Source organism: Trachemys scripta, chromosome 15, assembly GCF_013100865.1.
Source record: "Trachemys scripta elegans isolate TJP31775 chromosome 15, CAS_Tse_1.0, whole genome shotgun sequence".
NCBI lineage: Eukaryota > Metazoa > Chordata > Testudines > Emydidae > Trachemys > Trachemys scripta.
In genome coordinates this window covers 25,656,998-25,677,308 of record NC_048312.1, presented here as the reverse complement: position 1 = coordinate 25,677,308, position 20,311 = coordinate 25,656,998, and the positions used below count along the sequence as shown (strand labels likewise).

The following is a 20,311-nucleotide window of genomic DNA, read 5'->3' as shown; positions in this document are numbered from 1 at the left end:
GACTTGTCACCTCAGAAAAGCATTGACAGCAAGTGAACCGATGTAAATTAACTTCTTCTGAACCCATTTTGGCTTAATGACACTCAATCTAATTGCCACTGACTTTGATAGGTTTTTTTTTTCCACTTTCTAAGTCAGTCAATTACATCATTTTATGAAAAAGTAAAGGCAACTCCCATAAAGTCCGACTGAATGCCCAGGACAACATTATGCAATAAAACAGGGCTTTAAATACTGTATTACTTTGGGAGCAGCGGAGGGTTAACTGAAGGAAACTGTTGTCAAAGGTCTCACCTGACCTATAGATTAATCTTTGCTTTACTATTTCTCTATGATAAACTGGGCACAAAGTACTTCTGAACAGAGTTTATGGAAGGACTTGCATATAAAGGGTCACCTTTAAAACTGTCCATAATTATAACAACATTTGAGAAAAATGTTTACATACACTTCCATTCTATATATATATTTTTATAGATGTACAGTTTTAGATCATTGTGCTGGTAGTGCCACCTATTAATGTTGCCCAACACTTCTCATTATAAAACACCATTTTCAGTTGCTTTTAACTTTAACCATTAGAACTCACATTTTCCATGCCACTGTCTTCCTCAGGCATTTGTTGGTTTGGTTTTAGTTTCAGCCAACAGAATGCAGCCATTTTTTTTTTTTTTTTTTTTTTTTTAAAACAAAGCTAGGAGATAATGTTTTGCCCATCTTAAAAATCTGACGATCTTTTCTCTCAAATGCTAGCCTCCCTATATTTTGGAGCAGGGTCTCAAAAATTTTGCAAGGGGGGGATCCTTTGACAGGGAGATGTCTTTTCCTGTCCCTCTGAAAATCTGCCCAAATTTTGGCCCAGTTATAATCCTTTGGAAAAAATGCAGTTTGCACATGTTCATTAGACTTTTCAATTTAACAGCTCAAATCTGAAGTGTCCATCTTCATTGACAATACTTCATCCAGACTAACTCTGAAAGTATCTACACTAAAATGTAGCTCCCACCAATGTAACTTGCCCACTCCCCTGACTTGACTTAACTCTACCTCTGCAAGAAGCATAGCACTTAAGTCAATGTAGTTAGGTCAACAGTGTCAGTGCAAGCCATTGCGTTGCTTACATCGATTTGTTGCTGGCTTTCAGAAGCTGTCCCCCAATGCCCCACTCTGAGAGCTAAATCAGTGCAAGCGCTCCTGGGGAGGACATGCATCCCTGACACAAGAAGTCTAATGTGGACATGCAAGAGCAATTTAATTATTGCGGTGGCTGTACATTGGAGTAACTTAAGTTGACTTAATTTTGCAGTGTAGATTTGCCCTGAGTGTATTCTAGTCCAGAATGACAGGCTGAACTGGACTCTCCCTGTAATGGCTATTCACAACTGTTCCAGGTCAGGGTGGGGCTGGGGGCTGGAACTGCAGACAGGGAGCCTGTCTTTCCTGTGCTCTCAATGACACCCCTGCTGGTACCCAGGCAGTGTGGAGAGGAAGCTGTCTGATTTGAATGCAGAGAGAACAAATCCTAGACCTGGGGGAGGGAAAGAAGTATATTGGGATAAGGAATCTGGTGACCTGACAATGGGAGGGAGTGGGAGACAGACTGAGACTGGCTGGACAAGAAGACTGGGGCTGGGAGCTGGTGAGAGAAATGAGATGGAGACTTGGATTGGTTGGACAAGGAGCCTGGGACTAGGAACTAGTTGGGTGGTGGGGGTTGCAGAGGGAGGGGAGACAGACCAGACAAGAAATTGGGGTGTAGAAAAGCAACTGATACTAGCTGGGCAAGGAGACTGGGACAAACAGCCAGGAATGGGGATGACTAGACAAGGATCTGGGGACAGACTGGAAGGAACCCTGAGATTGGATTAAGAACCGGGTGGGAGACTAGGACTGGGGGATGGGGATGGGGGGACCTATAGGATGAGGAGCCAGGACAGAAGAACTGGGATACACTGGGAAGGAATCTGGGGACAAGTTGTAGTGGGAGGTGGGTAGTGGGAGGTGGGAACTGGGACTGGCTGGGCAAGGAGACTGGGATGAGTAACCTGAGGAGATTTGGGAGTAGGTCGGTGAGAAGACTGGGATAAGGAACCAGAAGTGGGGAAGAGGATGGGACAGGTTGGAGAGGATGTGGCAGAGCCCAAAATGGAACCCAAGATTTGAGTCTCACCATTCCTCTGCTGTTGGCAAATATCTGTGAAACCTACTGGTAAAATGTCATCCCCTTCTAGTGCTGGTCCCCATAGAGGATGATAACCTACTACTGCTATCAGTTACTCCATTAGCTCAAGTGGCAGAGGTCTGTGAGGTGGAGCTAAAGGTTTCAAGCTTGCTGATGCGCATGTGACCATACAGTTCTTTTCCTTGCCTTGTTCAGAGTGCACAGGATGTATGGTGCTCTGGGGATGAATCAGGGTTGTGAAAGAAAGGAAGCTGTCATCTGTAGGACCCCTGCCTCATTTGTAGCAGAGGTTGAAAGGTAGGTAGTAAAGGAGGCAAGAGATCACAAGAAGCATAAGGAGGGCCTCCTGGTTAAGGTGGTTGAACAATCCCCTGGAGAGCTGGAGTCTATCCCTGCCTCTGCCACAGAGTTCCTTTGTGATGCTGGGCACGTCACTTAAACAAGTGATCAGTAATTGTGTGTTCCTCACTTTCTGGGTGCCTGACTCGACTCCCTGGGGTTGAAGTGCAGAATTGCTGAGCTTTGAACATATAAAATGCTCTAATGCTAAGTACTCTGAAAAACCAGGTCCCAGGCATCTCAAATCGGGTATCCAAAATCAGCAAGCTCCTCTCCCTCTCCCTCTGCCTGCCTCCAGTCCTGATCTGAAAAATGGGTAATACAAACCCTTCACCTCACATAGATGTTTGTGAAGCATTCAGATATTGTAGTGATGAGTGCCATAGACTCCCTGAAGAAAATTAGTAACCCTGTCTTCAGAGCTAGATGTGAACAATGTGCAGGAAATAAGGCCTGGGGCCATATACCAAACAATTGGTATGAAACAAAATTGAATAGCTGCTCAAAATTGAGCACCATCCATCATGTGTGCTGAAAGAGGCAGGGGCCTGGTGAAAAAGGGGAAGTATGATCCTGCAATTGGAGACTCTACAATAATGCATAGGCATGGAGGCCAAATTAATATTGCCCAGGCAACCGTCCTACTGGCATTTCCTAATGGCTGAGTGCTTGACTTCATTTAAGATTGCAGTGCTCTTTTAATAGAGGTTTTGAGTCGTGTGTGTGTATACATAAGTGGAAAATAGGACACATTTGGTACATATCTAATGACGTGTGTGAAGACGTGCTGTTACAATGTACGCTTGTGCGTTGTCCTCTGCACATCTCTGTGCACTGTAGCACATCTGTGGATGTGCTGTCCTTTGAGCTAGGACTGTCCTTTCCTAGTGCTGTACTTTAGAGGATCTGGGCTACAAAGCATGTTAAATAACCTACCAAAAAATAAGCAAAAAACCGGATATCCTAGGGGGAGCCAATATAAAGCCCAGGTCCAGCTAGGGGGGCAGTAGGTTGTAAAAATTAATGAGAATAATTGTGAATTCTTGCTTTGGCAAGAACCCTCACGAGGGCAGAACTTTAATTATTTCTGTCTATTAGGGTTCATTTCCTGGTCCCAACCAGAAAGCTAGTACCTAATAAATACGAGCGAGTAACACAATGATTTAAGCTACAGCAAAAGAAGTCCTTAACTGCAGGGGAAGTTTAATATTTGGGCATCAACCTGATTGCATGCCTCCATTGTGCAAACGGCAAGGAAATGAAATGTGCATGTGACCTAGTTTAACGGTAAATATTTCTGGGGTGAGGGTAGGAGTTGTGGGGGGTGGGGGAGGGTCTCCTCTGAGCTGCTGACAACTGCACTGAAAACCTGACAAACTTCCTTCATGGCTTCACCCTCCCTTGATGGGGCTGGGGAGGGGGAGATCGAGTTTGTTTAAATATCTTTTCTGGCTGCCTAAACTATCGGGGGAAATAAACACCGAATCCATCAGGGGGAATGCAGCGATGCAAGGAAAATAAATCCACGGGTCTGAAATTAGTTGGGTCTTTCGATAGCATATAAAGCACACGGACTCGCTCCGATCTGCATATAGCCGCACAGCGGAAAGAATCAAGGCTCACCCAAAGCCTACGCACAAGTCACACCGGTATCCATGTGCATATATGTAAACGAGACAGACGGGTGCGACTGAACAAATACCTAGGTTGAGAATAAATATATTCACCATTGTGCCATGAAAATATCTTTTGCACAATCCGCATCTCATCCGCAAGGGAAATCAGTCCCCGCGGTGAACGAACTAGACCCACGTTTTCACCGAGATTTGCTTTTCCTTGCTAGAGTAATATGAATACTGTTAAACTATTTCACTCCTCAGTCACACAGAGCACTAAAATATCGGCTAGTGCAGGGTCTCGGAAAACTGGCTCTTACTACAACTGGGCAGTCTGCAAACTTGATTCCCTTCCCTGGAGGGAGATGCCATTTAGAGTAGATCATTAAAGAGTTATATAATTTCTCAATTGGGTCTTTATCCTGGGTTTAGAGCATTTAGTTGTTCCTGAGCGGTTGGATGAATTTGTGGGGCTACAGAAAGGGGATCCACCCGTGTGTGTGTCTGTCTGTTTTCCAGACTGGCAAATACACAGATCATGTCTTATCAACCAAATACAGACGACTTGCAATCAAATATCCCTCTCTATGGAAGTTTACCCAAACACTTGGATTGTGTTGGTATTTGCCCACAAGACGCTTCTTGCTTCTACAAAGAGCAGGTCAATTCTAAGACCTCAAAAGCGGAGTTTGATTTCCTATAGGAAATCCATTTTCAAGTGGTTTTTCTGTCCTTTTTATTACCATAAATTCTATTTTTATATAGAGAGATGTATAAAAATATAGGTAAACCCATCAACCAGAAGTTAAACCAGATTTTATAGCATCCACAGCGGGGTTATAATTTAAACCATAAATTGGCCAAGACTCAATTTGGCTTCAGTTTGCTAGCAGTGATTGTTCTGTCAGTGCCAACATCTCCCGGTTTTTAACGGCTTGGAGCTATTTTCTTTTTCTCCCTAGTGCCAGTGAGATGCTGTTTCTTCACAAACCTATTTCTGTTTTTGTATCGAATGGGTTGATGGCGATACCGATGAGATTGAGAAAGTGAAACCTGTTTAAAGTGGTTCAGGCGTTTCATAGCCACATCTCCAGGAAAACATCCATAATTTATCCGGAGTATTAAAGTGACACGTTCTTGGTTTGAAATTAACCACATGATTTAACCTTTTTAAACACAATGAAACCATTCTACACGTCCAGCAGTGTAATTAAAAGCCCTCGCCCTGACTTATAAACAGTTTATGGAGGATTTTTTTTTAAAAGGATTTAAAATTCAATTTTACCTTAACCATGACCTCGGTGCTTTGAAAATAATCTGTTTGCCTCTAGTCTAATCCTGCTCTTTTGCCACAAATTTATATTTGCATTAATAATTAAGGATTATCTGGCTCCAGTTAAAGCATCCACACACCCATCAGCCCTTCTAAAGTGGTCTCACCTGATTGCTATTTGGGAAATTTAACCCCCCGTCCCCCATTTATCTTTGATCTGTTTCACCTTCTGTCATCTTCCCCCCCCCCTTTTTTTTTTTTTTTTTTTAAATATCTTCCATTCTTTTTTCCTGCTATCGTACACCTAGGACCACTTCTCCAGCAGGAAACACGTGCGATTTGCCACCGCTGGAAAACCTGTTTTGTCAGGAGTAGACTCTCTCTCTCCAAAAGAGTTTAAAGGCAAACAGGGCTGGGTCGCTTTCACTACAAGACGTCAGGCCGGCGGGCGGAAACTTTTAATCGAAATAATACCACGCCCCAAAGCTCAGATACTTCGTCCTACGGACGAGCCACTAGGAGACACGCAAAGTGTGTATAGTTCATAAAAGTTCCATGCAGGTGTCACAAGCATAAATACGTGTGTGTACATCACTGTGCGCCTCTAGACGTGTATGTGCCGATATACTTGTGTATAGACCTCTACACAACACCCATCCCCCTCACGGCTTTCTTGCGCAGAAAAATAAGACCAGGTATTATTTTATCCGCGCCTTTAGAGTGCTTCTCTGGGTTTCTTTTTCCAACCCGCCTCCCCTGACTTCCTTACGAGATTTAGCTACGCCCCGAAAGCCCTGAGAAGAGGGACAAGTCACGCAACTCCCTTGGGGGCTTTCGAAGAGTTTGCCAGCGAGGCCCCATTCTCAGAACAAAAGGAGCAAACGCAGCCAGAGTGGGTTATAAGGCAGAACTGCGACAGATACCGCTCGGCTCCCTGCTCCAACGCCAGATTACAAGCCTTTGACTGAGTGCGGGGGGGGGAGGGAGGGAGAGAAAACCCACTTCCTGGGTTGGTCGCCCCACCTCTGAGCTAAACCATCCTGTTCAACTACCTTCCCCCCCCCCCCCCGGCTTGCGTTAAATCCCATCTTTACACCGTATCGCTGACACGCCAGGAATAACCCCCCCCCCCATGAACAGTGCAAACCCTCTGAGCTGCTGTGGAAAGAAAGAAGGGGGCTGTGTGATTCGGGGGGGGGGGGAAATGGTGCGTATGTTAGTGGGCGAAGCCTCTGCCCCAGCACTCAGCCTCTTCCACTTTGCGTGGCTGTCCCCCCTCCTCTTTACCTTGTGGTTTTGGTAGGAAGTCACGGCGATGAAGGCCGTCTCCGGAAAGACATGGGTGCAGAAGGCGGTGTTTTTGGAGCCGAATCCGTTATTCTCGTCCGCTTTCACGATATGGAGCCTGGGCTGGTATTTGTGCATGGAGTTCAATATGATCTTAAAAAGAAAAAGACACACAAGGGGGGTGTCAAGCATCGAGGCCTAGATCCTTCACTCTTTCCTCAGGCCAAGAGCCCCCTGACAGGGCTTTGGGGGGGGGGCTTCGCTTGGGAAAGAGGCGCCCGAGGAAACCCCAAGTGAGCTAGTTTGATCATTCATAGACTTCACGTCCCTCTAAAACTGTGTGGGGTTGTTTTGCATCTTTATGGGTCTCCCAAGGAGTAGAAATAGTTGAACTTATTTTCTGGGGAACAAGGCAGACCTTCTCCTCCACTGAAAGCCAGCCCCTTGACACGGGAAGCAGAAATGAATATAAAATTCATCTCAACAAGGAATCTACAACCAGCCTGGCCATAAATCTTGTTCCCCGCTAAACATGATCTTGCAATAACAGAACTTTAGAGAACTTGAGGGACACGCGTGAGCCTGGGTGTAACATACATATTTACATTTAATAAAAGCCACTGGGCCAACAGTTCTCCCGGGTGCAATGCAATGACCTTAAATTTCAGCATTTGGCTCGCTGGCTGTGTATCTCAGGGGAACGGTTAGTCTCCTGTTTTATTTTGACTGCCTACGCAGTACAATTAGTGCTGGGCTAGTCACATTTCTTGTGGGTGGGGTTGAGTACGAAAGGAAATCCGACCCATCAGACATTACATGATAGAATTCCTGGGGCTCGTACGTTTAGTCATTGCTCGGATTGTGGGAAAGGCCTGAAATGAAGACCCAGGTGGCGTGATAACTACACTGGATGTCCCTTAAGTGCCTTGTTCAAGGATGAAGCTGTCTCAGTGATGACCCTGGAGGGGATTATTTAGCACTGCTCGAAATGACTGTGCAAGGGGACAGCTGCCCTCACAACTGGGGTGTGTGTGTGTGTGTGTGTGTGTGTGTGTGTGTGTGTGTGATTATTTTTAAGCCAACAACCTGAACGTAGCACTTGCCTCTCCCCTGAAATGTCTCTGTTTCTTTGACTCGACTGTTGCCCCCTTTTTAAACTTGTCCACTTTTTAACCGCTAAAAAAGCTGGCGGAAATGGTTTGAATTGCTAAAATGGCCACAGCACTTTATAAAAAGAACATTTTCAAAAATACTTGGAGGATTTTTTTTTTCCCCCGAAAGATCCACGAACTTTTCCCAAGAACAATCCCGGGGGGTCGCCATTTTCCCAACTGTGTCTAGCGATAAAATCAAGAGTTGGCCCAGATGTTACCAAATGTCAACATAAGGAAACATGGCTCCTCATTCGGATACATGGCGGGGCTGGGCTGGGCTGGCCCCCATTGCAGGTTCACCCTGATTTCTTTCTCCGAGAGCTAATCATGGTCCTCCATGGCTCAGCCCAGCCAGAGACCGGAATGATTTTTCTAACCCAGCCACCCGTCTCTGCATAGACTTCTCTGGATGCCAGCGTTGGTGCCCACCATAAAACCAGATACTGTCTCTTTCGAAAGCTTGGCATTCAACTGGGATTAATCCTGGAAGAAAAGATTCTCTCTCTCTCTTCCCCCCCCCCCCACCCTCCCTTGGGTTGTAGTCTGTAATGATAATGACTGCTGCAAAACTCGGCGACAGACAGACGCAGTCTGTCCCGCCAGCCCCGACCCCTGCAAGTCATCTTTGCCTGCCAGGCCCTCTCATCCTGGGGCTTTAGCCAAATTGCTTTGACATCCCGGTAAGTCGTGGACATCAACGGTCAACGATCTAATGATTTTTAATTTCATTACAGCGAATCTAATTGAGGGACCACTGGTGCCGCTTCTCCTCTGAAGTCCCTATTGTTTAGCACGGCCTTAGGTTTGTTTAAAGAGACTTTTTTCATATCGCCGCCTGCTCACAGCAGGGAGTAAAATGGCTGCTGGCCTCTTCCTTCCAAGGGCATCTCCTATCAGCCACCCGCCGCCCCCTTCCTTCCCAAAAACTTTCTTTGAAGCCTGGGTCCTTGGGGTGGGAGAGTTTAGAAGGGGAAGTTGCTGGTGGAGTCTAAACCTCCAAACACAGGCACGATTCCCCCTCTCCTGGAGTTTGGGCAGGAATCTCAATTCCTGGAAGGGACGCTTCTCCACCCATGCTGAATGAAGAACCACAAGGAGAGCCTATGCCCTATTTTGGGGATCTGGGGGAGGGATAGATAAACCACAGGACGAGTAAGAGTTGGAAGGGGGTTAGATTAGGTTGGGCTCTCACATCCATCCCACAGTTTCCTCAGTAAGTGTCTCTTCTCCTCCTCCCACCCCCCCACACTTCATTGTGCGAGCCATTTGCATTAGCAGGCCACATGGAGGATTCATTCCATCAGTGGAGGCCACGTGTCTATGGATTTCATGGCACAAGATTTGTCGTTTTTAAGAGAATCAAAGTGTTGAAATGAGACTGGAAAATGCACTCTTGGAAACTGGACACTGGGAATCTTGATTCATCCGCTCTTGTCTAATTATAAATATTTTTGTTCAAAAGAAGACCTTTGAAAAATGATTGTTCCTGGCTTGGCAATTCACACGCGCCTTTTCGTGCCTGACCCTACGCCTGTAGGGCTTGCAGAAATTGTTTGTGGATGAAGCGCTAGCAGGATTTCTTTTTGAGCCTCGCTCCATTTTGAATGGGAGACCACAAAACACATACCGTCGTATTGCCTTGAATAATTATGCCTGATTTTTACCTTTAACCCAATTCACGGCGGCAGCAAGCAGATTTTAAAGCGCTAAGGCGCCACATGAGGTTAAAACCAGGTAGCTAAATAGTTACTCACTGCAGCTTGGCCTGGCCAGCCTGTTTTTAAGAATACTGTCAAGGTGCAAACCTGCATAAGCAACTCCCACTCCATACAGCTAAATACCCAAATTTCACGAACGTTGCGAATGAACATGAATTCAGATTTATCCACTCTCCCACTGACATTCCCAACTCTATAATGCTGGGAATGACCTCCACTTCCCTGGGCCGACACTCCTTGCAAATGTTCAACAACGAACAATATAGGCAACGCAGTGCAGAATGCAGACAGAGGCTAATGCAAATGAAAATAGGGCCACAGAGCGGTTCTTGTACTATATTTCTGGTGAGAGAGAGAGAATAATAAAAAGAGGACCTCTACAGGTTATCTACTCCAGTCACCTGCTCTGCTGTAGGGTGTGTGTGTGTGTGGGGGGGGGAGTGTGTATGTGAACATGAATTTTTTTGCTTCATACATGGATACAAAAAGTACCATGCTGTTTATGTTAAAGGCTAATTAGTTCCATTGCCTATCTTTCTCCCGTTGCATTATTCCCTTCCATTACGGCCTCGGAAGCTTTGCATCTGGCCCCTATAGGATTTCTTACGGTTTTCCCTTTCCTACGAATGACACTCCACTGTTTCTCTAAACAGACCTGCAGTCTGCGCGTTGTAGTGTCCCACTACAGCTGCCAAGTTACTGGGACAACCTCCGCTCAGATCCAGCAATTTACCACGTTGCACAGAGAGAGGGCTCATGTTTTATATTTCACCAAGCATCACCCCCCCTCCTTACCCCCACCATGTGTCTTACAGGAATGTCTGAAAAGGCAACGTACAGAAGAACAGCTCAATTATAGCCAACTGTTGACAACGGTCCTAGGACGTTGTCAACCACCAGCATGCACCAAAAGCCAGCGAGTGAAAACAATACCAACGTTATTCGTATTAAACCTCGATCCCGCTCCAGCTTCTCCCCGTCCCCCCTTGACTTTCATCGGACAAGCAGAGATGCCACAAAAATAGCAAACGATTGCCCCCCTCCCCCCCCCAAAAATAAACCCAGCCTGAATATTAGCTCCCGGACCCTGCGCTGGACAAGAAGCCAACCCCAGCGCGCGCAGCACGTGTCTGAGCCCGGAGCTGGCAGACTTTTGTTGCAACGATTTGGCACCCGGCTTTGCCCAGCCTCCTTCAATCTGAAACCAGCGGAGTTCAGGGTGGAAAGCAGGTTTCGGCGGATTGCCCTAGGGGTTGGGCTCCCTTTGGCCCTCCGGAGCGGGGACTCGGTAACGGAGAGAGGAGGGCGCCTCCTCGCGAAGGTACTTACATGTCCGAACGGGTCAAGGTGGTTGTTGGTGAGCTTGAGTTTTTGAAAAGAAACTAACTGCCTCATCCAATGCGCCCCAGTAGCGGGTGAGTCTGGGTGGACGTAGAGCCTGCCTGGCATGGCCGGCTCTGCCTTCCCTGTCACTGACCTAAACCAAAGGGACACAAAGCCAGCTTAGCCCTCGGGACCCGCGTCAGGCCTACACACCATGTTCACAACCACGGGGCGCGCAGGGAGGATCGGGCTTCCAACGGAGGGGAAGTGTCTGTCTGTCTGTCTAGCTACCGCCTTTGGTCTATCTCAGAGGACTAGGTCGCATCAGATAGTGTGGCAGGGGAAGGAGACACGAACACACACTGCTCTGGAAATGAATTGGGATTTTTGACACATTTTCCGTTGGATTCTCCCCCCCCCCCTTCCCGTTTAACCTCTTCGTCCCCTCTTCCTAAATACCAAACGTGGCAATTCTTAACATTTACCTTCATGGCGATTTTCTCTCTCAAACGCAATTAAGTTGTTGGCCCCACGATAACCAATAGGGTCCAACAGGACTAAAGTTATTCGCTAATTAAAATGTTGTGCCCCCCCCTTAAAGAGTTTGGCAAACTGGAGTTATCTCGGGATAGTCTGCAACCCCCCCCCCAAGTTTTCTTCCTTTGTAGCTTATTAATAGCACCCGCTGACAGCTAAAAGGTATTTTTCAACCCATTTGAACTCGGTTTTGCTAACTGTGCAAGCCAGACCCAAAGATTTCCTCCTATCTCTGCACCTCTCCCGTCTCCCCATGCGTGCATACCATTTATTATCTGCAAATTTGTATCTGTGATCATCCGCTGGCACAATATCCATGAGCAGTATGTACTTAGTTTTTGGATTGAGTCCAGTGACCTTCACTTTGTAACTGGGGAACATACGCCTAAAAAAATAAACAAATAAACATAAATATAGAGACGAGAACATGACAAGAAGAGCGCAAACTCAGGCAATTGTGGGGGAATTATACGCTAGGGTAATTCAACCATATTAAACGAGAAACCATTACACACACACACACACACACACACACACACACACACACACACACCCATAACTTTCCCTTTATGGTCCAACCGGGACTTTTTTCTTTCTGTGGGTATTGCTCCGCCGTTATAGTTCCTATCTCAGGCAAAATAGTTAATTAACTAAAGTTACTAGTTTTTTTTTTTAAAAAACTCTTCTTTTTGTCTGATCAATCCAGTAGTTCAGTTCTTCATTCTTTTACAATACAAGAGTATATAATCTTTCAGAGAGAGTTATATTTATACCCCTACAAAGAATAAATTACATTTATGTAAGTATGAGCCATTATTTGGTGGATTTTTTTTCTAAAATATTGGCCTTTTAATAAAACACATGCTCGTACATATCATATTTGTGTTCACATGTATGAAATGTTATATACACACTTACATAGGATGTGTTCACATATATACATAAACACACTGGACAAATATTTTGAAACATGCAAACACCCTTGAAAATGTGACTTTTAGAAAATTTTTCCTTTACTACAAGCAACTGCCTACAAGCAATATTATTTTGGTTTGAGCTTCCCCAGGGTTCAGAAATAAGCATATGAAACTCTATTCTTCAATTTAAAGAAAACCTTAAACTTACTTATTTCTGAAATTATATTTGCTTTCACATCTTTGCAATATGAAATCCAGCCTATTTATTAGTTCAGATTGAGTGATTTGAAAACAGGAAAAAGAAAGCTATACAGAGCAAAGTTACTAATCAAAAATAGCACAAACTAATATTTAATATTTTGCAGGAAAAGGAAAAAAAGACCTGAACAATGAAAGATAGCTATATCCCTAAATATATAACTAAAAACTATGACAGAAACATACAATTTATACAATAATAAAAATAAAGTGTTACATAAATAGCTAAAACTATTTGGTTTATGCTGGGGTGTTCTATGCAATTACTTCTATAGAAGCTCTATGTTGTAAATGTTTTTCATTGCTACCCATATGAGACTTTTCTCCACGCCTGTCCTGGAATTTTATGCAAGGTGTTTTATTTTTCTCTTCACTGCTCTGTATACTCTGATCCTTTGCAAGGCAACTTATTCCTGGCATTTTGAAACAAGACAGTGTGCTGGTCATTTCACAGCATTGGAGTCTATAGTCTATTTGCTCCTTTCCCTTTTCTCAGTAGGACAATTAATTTAGTCAACTCTGTTCTATGCAAACCGTACTCCCTAATGCTTCTAGAGAGCTCCAGCCCTTTGTTTATATCCTGTCCCTTTCGTTGTGGAATATTCTCCTTTTAAAACGATACCAACTTTTCAACAATAGATATGTTCAAAGGGAAGCCGAGCCGTTAGACGGATCTATTTGTTATCCACTGCAAAACTTGGTATAGCTAGATCTTAGTTTCTCTAAAGCACAGTTCGGGAGACCACACCGAGCACTAGATAACATAACAGAATGCAGATTTGATTCTAGATTGTTTGCAGTGTAACTATAATTTTGAACTATTACAATTTTTCTGTCTGGTGACTTTTTTCCTGTATCGAACGAACCCCTATCCATGATGGCATGAACGTTGTTCAGTTGAATATAAAAAGGACAATAATACATTTCGCTGCCCCGGAGTTAATTGATGGGAATTTGCAAGGAGCTAGGCAATACCGATTCTCAATCGATCACCAGTTCTTCTTCTTCTTAACTTTTATTTCAGTGTTCCTTCAGCAAAGGGGGCCTTTCGGTGCCCCAACGCGTTAATATCAAGGGAAATGGTAAATTGCACCAAATGCGCTTAAAAAAAAAAAAACGCCCAGCAACCTCTTTTAAGTGATTAGATTTACCAGGCCAAACATGGAAGTGATCGCTCTCTCTCTCTCTCTCGGTCTCTCTGTACACTTAGATTTGCAAACTTACGTTATTCTAGATAGAAACATAAATCGTAGCTCAGGATATGTACTTTTTAACAGAATGGCTGGGAGATGTCTCTGCATGTGGGTATTTGCCTAGAGCGGAACACAAAATAAATGTCTAGAAGCAGAGAAATCAAATATTTAACTACTCCTTTTATTTAAAAAAAACAACAACCCGGTGGACGATTTAATATCACAGGAAACTACGCACGATTTTGGCCAATTGATTGCAACCAGCGTGAGTTTGGAAATACTCCAATGAAGTGGATTAAGGAGAACCCTGTCCTGGTTAAATAAGAAGCCAGAAGAAACAAATCTTTTTAGTATACACTGTATTGGAGGCCTTCCTCTGAAAATATTCCAACCAGCCTTTCTCGCTGATCTACTCAGAATCCTTCAAATACCCATCGAAAAATGTCTTCAACATGTCTGTGGCTTCAATTAGGCAAGAATCTTATTTTATTTCTCCCTGTTTATTTTCACTCTATTTTGTAACTCGTAATTATTGAGATTTTAGAGTGATTTAAAATGAACTTTTGACTCTCGCATGACACGTGTCCTACATAAGGCGCGCACACACAAATAGACAAATATGTGTATGTATTGTGTGTCATCGGAGAGATGTTCATACAAAGTTTCTTTTCAATCTCTGTATACACACACGAATGTATATATTTGGACATAAACATCTGTGCGTGCATAGTATACATCTGTGTATACAATATCTATCTATAGCTATATTCATTTTTAAAAATAGAAGCATGCGATCTTTTATTATCCTTACCTTCCAGCCTTTGTTATAATCATTTCTGTCCCCACTTCGTGAAATTTTAGCCACAATTCTCGTTCGTGTAAAAACACTTTGATCCCCTCCATGCCCTGCAAAGAAATAAGTTAATGAATGGACACAGGAGAGGACGAGCTGCGAGCTTTCCAAGAGCTGGGGGAAAACAGGAGACCCAGAAGAGGGATTGAACTTTGGCATGTCAGCACCGAGCGCTTCTGCTTTCTATACAGTCCTAACTGACGGGACATTAAAAGATTGTAACTCCCAGACCAGCGCGAAGGAATGATTCATTGAAGGGAAATCTCCAGGAAAAAAAAAAATTCAAAGAAGCTGTTGCAAAGCATTGCAGCGAGGAGACGGATTTCTGCCCAGCACCCGCTTTCGTAGGAGACGTTTGTAGCCTTTTGATATGGGGCTAGAGTCAGGCACGGGGCCAACTGCATCAAAACAGAACGTGCTGATCGGGCAAGACAATGTGCGCGTTTACTAGAAGGAACACGATCCTGGGCAGAGGCGATTCGAAGAAAGAAAGAGAATCAAATACCGTGTGCAAAGCCAGAGAGGAGCCCCGCACCCTTCAGTTCCTCTGCTGGTGGAAATGGGCCCTAGATCCACCACAGACCATGTAGCGCGATATATTTAGATAGGTTGCAATGGCAGTGCGAGAACAACACACTATTGACAGAGCACCCGAGCCTGCGGTTCTTCACCCCCACCCCCCCCCCCAAAAAAAAAAAAAACGCTGCACTAGGAAAGAAGGATCAGGCCTCAAAATCGGTTTCCCCCGTCACATAATTAACGTGTGTGTGTGTATGTATATATATCTATAGATATAGATATATATAGCTATATTCTATAGATATAGATATATAGTACGTCGAAAGAAATAATAATCGTATGGCATTTCATGAATATATATTTTTAAATCTACTTCTTCCTATATGATTTTTGCGCGCCCTCATCACAATTAAGATCTAAATAAGGATAGATTTAGGCTAGAATCTCTTCCTCCCCGCTTTATTATTCATCTCACACTAATCATTTTCCATTTGTAGATGTACCTGAGATGAAATCACATAGCTACATTCAAAACTTATTCAAGACTTTCCTTGGCTAGGCTACGCTCTGAGCCGTGTTGTGCTCTGCTTTCATTTAAAGGAAGGGGAATATTCGCTTAATCTCAGCCTTAACAAAAACTACCCTGCTTCGAATGGGCTGAGTTTAGACGAACAATGGTTTGTTCTAGTCCACGCGAGCCGAATCCTTGAGGTTGGCTCTAGTTTAAAAGAGCAAAACAATCCGTTCACTGGGCCGCCGGCGTCCTGGCCTACTCTCCCGTGAAACGGTTCGGTTCAAAGGCAGAGCGACACACTAATATCCGTCCACCGACGGATGCATGCTGGAGAGTCTCAAAAGAAATGATGAGCGCCCCTTCCCAGCAACACGGGGAGGGCACATTACTTCCCCAGTGCCCCCCAAACCCTTCAGCTTAAGGAAGAGAGGTGGAGGGTTAAGGAAAGGAGAGGGAGACTCTGAAATATGCTGTGTGCATTGTGTATGCGATCGTGTATTTGTGTGAGCATCGTGGATATGTGTATCTCTGTGTCCGTGAATGTTTGTATATTTGTGTGTGTGTGTATATAGATGGGAGTTTGCTCGTAATTACCATAACTAATTGTTCTTACAGCAGTTAGAGCTGCTCTAGTCTGACACTAGTGTTCAGTCTCATTACTTGACCCCGTGGGCCTAGAATGACCCATCTCTACAGCCCAGAAACCCAGACACATCTCCGCAACCATTCAACAACAACCCAAACAGGGAAAACACAACGCAAGCAGCGACTGCTTCTCGTCAGGTCTCTCCCCCTCCGCTTACCTGCTGCGTGAAAGCTGCCTGGGGAGAGGAAGGCGACTTGCTGCTGGCCCCTAGCTGACTATCTTGTTTGGTTTCAGATTGAAGCTCTTTAGACTCGGAATCAGCCGGCGTGTTGGGGAGCCCAAAGCCTTCTTCAGCATCCGCCATGTTACAAGCTTCCTTCGCTGAGGAGTCTCCCACTGCAGGCGTACACAGCAGAGAGGGAAGATAAGAGAGACATAAGTCAAAGCTGGCATTTAAGAAAACGTAGAGAGAGAGAGCTATAGATATAGACCACCTTCTCCCCCAGCACGCCCTCTTCAGCTGCTTGGAGAGAAAATATTGGACCCTTTAACCGGTGGGGGCAAAGAGAAGACTCGACTTGATTATTCCAGTCCGCAGGGGAGATTAATTTTTTTATCAAACATCACACACACACACACACACAGATTTTTTTATTAATCAACCCTCCCCCCCCCACACACACACACCCGCACTCACACACACGAGGAAAAGATTAACAATATAGGTTAGCTGCTCTTCTAGGAAGCTGTTGGCTAAATATATCTGGAAAGGCCAATCGCGATAAGAAAGCGGGTATTTTGGTTTTTTTGGGAAGCGCTAGAGTGGAATTAATAGCTTATCCCAGATTTCACCTTTTTAAAGAAAATGTACAAGCCTGACTGGTGAGCAACTGACCACCCTTGATTTTTATTCTGATAATAGCGCCCCATTCATGGAGCCATCTACAGCTGATATTGCTTAAGATGATTCCTTGGGAGAACTGAATTCCTCCAAAGGGCGCTTTACCCTCACGGAGACGGGAAGCAAATGATAAAACCTCATTTGCAAAAAAAATAAAGTCCCCTTGCAAATGCAAACCGTGAAGCAATCAACATTGGCCCAGGAAAGTGCCTTCTCCATTCAGGTGCAAGTAACGTGTGAAGTTGCCTTTAATAGATAATATCAAGTAGGGTCACTGTAGTGACGAATAAATACATAAAATCAAGCCATTGTATAATTTCATGTATTAAATGTATCTGTCAGTTACACGTGCAGCTAAATTGATCTAACCTACAATATTACAGCAGAAATGCAAAATCGGAGAAACTAAACTGAGAGAAAAACTTCAATCAAATACTAATATTAAAAAGTGAATTTCAAAGATTTTTTTAAATTGTCCTTTAGGCAGCAATGAGGGATAAAAGCGATTAAATTGCCTGTTTTCATTCTCTCTCTCTGTCTTTTTTTTAAAGGCTTCAGAGCTTTGGTGCCATTTTAAATATTTTTACCCATTTAAAACCATGTCCCAGAGTCGTTTTTAAAAGCCAGGTCAGGTGGAGAAAGTGACATGTTTTAAGCGCAATAAAATAATGGCTTCTCCAGGAGCTCTTTCCTTCCCTACCCGATTTTAAAGTGCCCTCTTTAAATATGAATCCCCACTTATAGTCTCCTTTAAGTATTGAGACGTGACGTGGTGGGTTTGCACTGGTGCTTGGGGGCGAAAAAGACGAATTAAAACAAAACGTGAAGGGGGACACATGCCACTTCCCTCTCCAAAGATCATTTTATAAAAGGATCTCGCTTCTCCCCCCACTCCCCCGCATTCAAATGCTCCTTTCCCATAACGCACAAGGCAGATGGTTTGTAATAAGTGGCTGAAGGGCGAAGTGGGAGGGGGGGAGGTCTCGGTGCAGCCAAGGTGTGTGAGAATTGCGTGTGTCGGGCAGAAGGGGATGATACACGGCTGCTGGATTTGATGTCTCACGGCTCCACGCAAAAGCCATGAACGCTAATGGCAACTACGTTGTTCCAGCCACGCCAGAGCCAGGGTCCGTTTCAGGCTCCCGTCGCCGGGCTGCTGTGTTCACTCCGCTTCTCAGCGAGCTCTAGACATCCTGCCCGAGCCATTTTTAATCGGCTTCTCTCGCGCGCCTGTCTCGCTTCTTCCCCCGCAACCGGCGAAGTTGGAAATAAGGCACGTTCGTTAAAACAAAGAGCCCGGAGCCGGGGCTGCAGCCGCCGCAGCTGCCGAGAAGAATTTCCCGAGCCGGCTCGCTCCACACGTCGGCAGTTTTAAACATAATTAAGCAGAAGGGGGAGGGGGCTGGAAAAATAACCACAGCGACTCAGCCCAAATTGAGATCACCCCCCCCCCCCTTACGAGCGCCAGAGAGGAAATGGGGCTTGACAGAACCAGGCCTCGATCGCTCTATGAAAAATGCATCTTACGCTGCTAGCTAGCACCAAAGTGGGTTAGCAACAAAAAAACCCCTGTCCTTTTGTTCCATCGTTTATTTGTGTTTCTCTTCAACCCCCCCCCCCCCTCCCATCTCCCAGGAGGTTACCTGGGAGGAAACCCCTTTGCTGATTTCCTCCCACAGGCCTTGGCATTCCTTGGGAAAGACAATGTCTGTGTAACAATGACCCCCCCTGCCCGCACTTTCCCCTTGCTGTCCCCCCCCCCCCACACACACACACAGACAGTGACGGACAGACAGGGCAATGGAAGATCCGTTACCTTGCGTGTTGAATTCAATGCAATCAACGCATTTCCTTTACTTTCCCCCCCCTTGCCATGGCAATGAGTGGCATCAGGCTTCTGCTTTGCATGTCCTTGAATGTATTTATGGTCAGACCCGCATTTTATTTTTGTAAAGCACAGCCTGGTGGGGGGAAACGCTCTCCAATGCAACACTGTCTCTGGCCCTCTTTCTCGCCAAACACTTCCAGGTTGTCAGACGCACCAGAAAGGATCCTGAGACCGAGATAAAGCCTCCCCTCTCGGCCTGATCGGGCGGGTCCGGACTCTCCCCCACCCGGCCCCCTCCTAAGGAGGGGGGGGGGGAGAGAGAGGGGAAGACGACAACCCAAAGTTGAGAGAGGGCGGTCGCTGTGTAGCAGGAGTAGCCTCCCCCAGCAGGTTTGTGATCGTGGCTAGTTCCCTCTCTCTGGAGAGCGGAGCGCGCTGCACATAGGGACTAGCTGCCGAGCGGAGGGCGGTGACGGCTTTGCTCGCCAAGTGCTGAGCTCTTCTGTCCAACCAGCTCTGATCCTGCGCCGAGTCTCTCTCTCGCCAGCCCCCCCCCCCCTCCCCAGCCTATTCGTCTGGCAGGCAAACGAGAACAAGGCACAAAGACAACCATCAAACTCCCCAGTCACCCTGCCTCCTTCCCCACTCCCTCCCTCCTCCATCCATCTTCCCCAACCGGAGAGAAATTTCAAAGCTTGTGAATCCCCCAAAGAAACCCTTGGCTTCCCTAACACAAACCATACATCGACCCCTCTCCCATCCCCCCCAGCGCGCCGTCCCCCAAACACCCCTGAATATATAGGTTCATATTTTAAACCAACTCCCGAAAAATATTTTCTAGTTCTCTTGGGGGCCTTTGACATATGAAAAAGGGACTCGTTGACCCAAGCCAGACTGGAGAAAAGGGATACCCAGGGCAAAGATGGAACCAAGGCACCTCGTTACTCAACCGCCTTAAATCCAAATGGGTTTAAGACAAAACGAAGGGGGTGCCTAGCATTTTGTATGGTATCTGCAGAAAGATCAAAGCTCTTTTCCAAAATAGATCCTCCCTCCCTCCTCTCTTGACCCCCCACCCTACCCCACCTTTGCAAAGCGAGCAGGAATTCTCCAGCCCTTCCACTGCGAGATGCAAATATATACAAAAGCTCAGAGGCTCTGCTGTATTAAAATAATCAAGCCGTCAGTTGAGAAGCGGGGATGTGTTTTTATCTGCATCTTCCTTCTCTCTCGCTCTCTCTTTTTAATGTATTATTTTGAGGGTAAAGTTGAATAGGTCAACGCAAGGTAAACAGCCGCCCTGTCGCATTCTA

At 45.4% G+C, this 20,311-nt stretch overlaps 1 protein-coding gene across 2 annotated transcripts in view; it reads right to left on the bottom strand.

The window, feature by feature from the left end:
- The window catches only part of TBX5 (T-box transcription factor 5), a 44,658-nt gene extending 26,194 nt beyond the window's left edge, over positions 1-18,464 (bottom strand). Inside the window, exons 1-6 of one of the 2 annotated variants that reach the window (XM_034791082.1) lie at positions 18,099-18,464; positions 16,487-16,665; positions 14,609-14,703; positions 11,695-11,814; positions 10,899-11,046; positions 6,698-6,850 (exon numbers count right to left, since the gene is read on the bottom strand). In XM_034791082.1, the coding sequence (XP_034646973.1) occupies positions 6,698-6,850; positions 10,899-11,046; positions 11,695-11,814; positions 14,609-14,703; positions 16,487-16,665; positions 18,099-18,252 (849 nt within the window). In that variant the 5' untranslated portion in view covers positions 18,253-18,464. The remainder of the gene's footprint in view (positions 1-6,697; positions 6,851-10,898; positions 11,047-11,694; positions 11,815-14,608; positions 14,704-16,486; positions 16,666-18,098) is intronic. The other variant, XM_034791083.1, reaches the window with a different exon arrangement.
- Between the last annotated feature and the right edge of the window lie 1,847 nt (positions 18,465-20,311).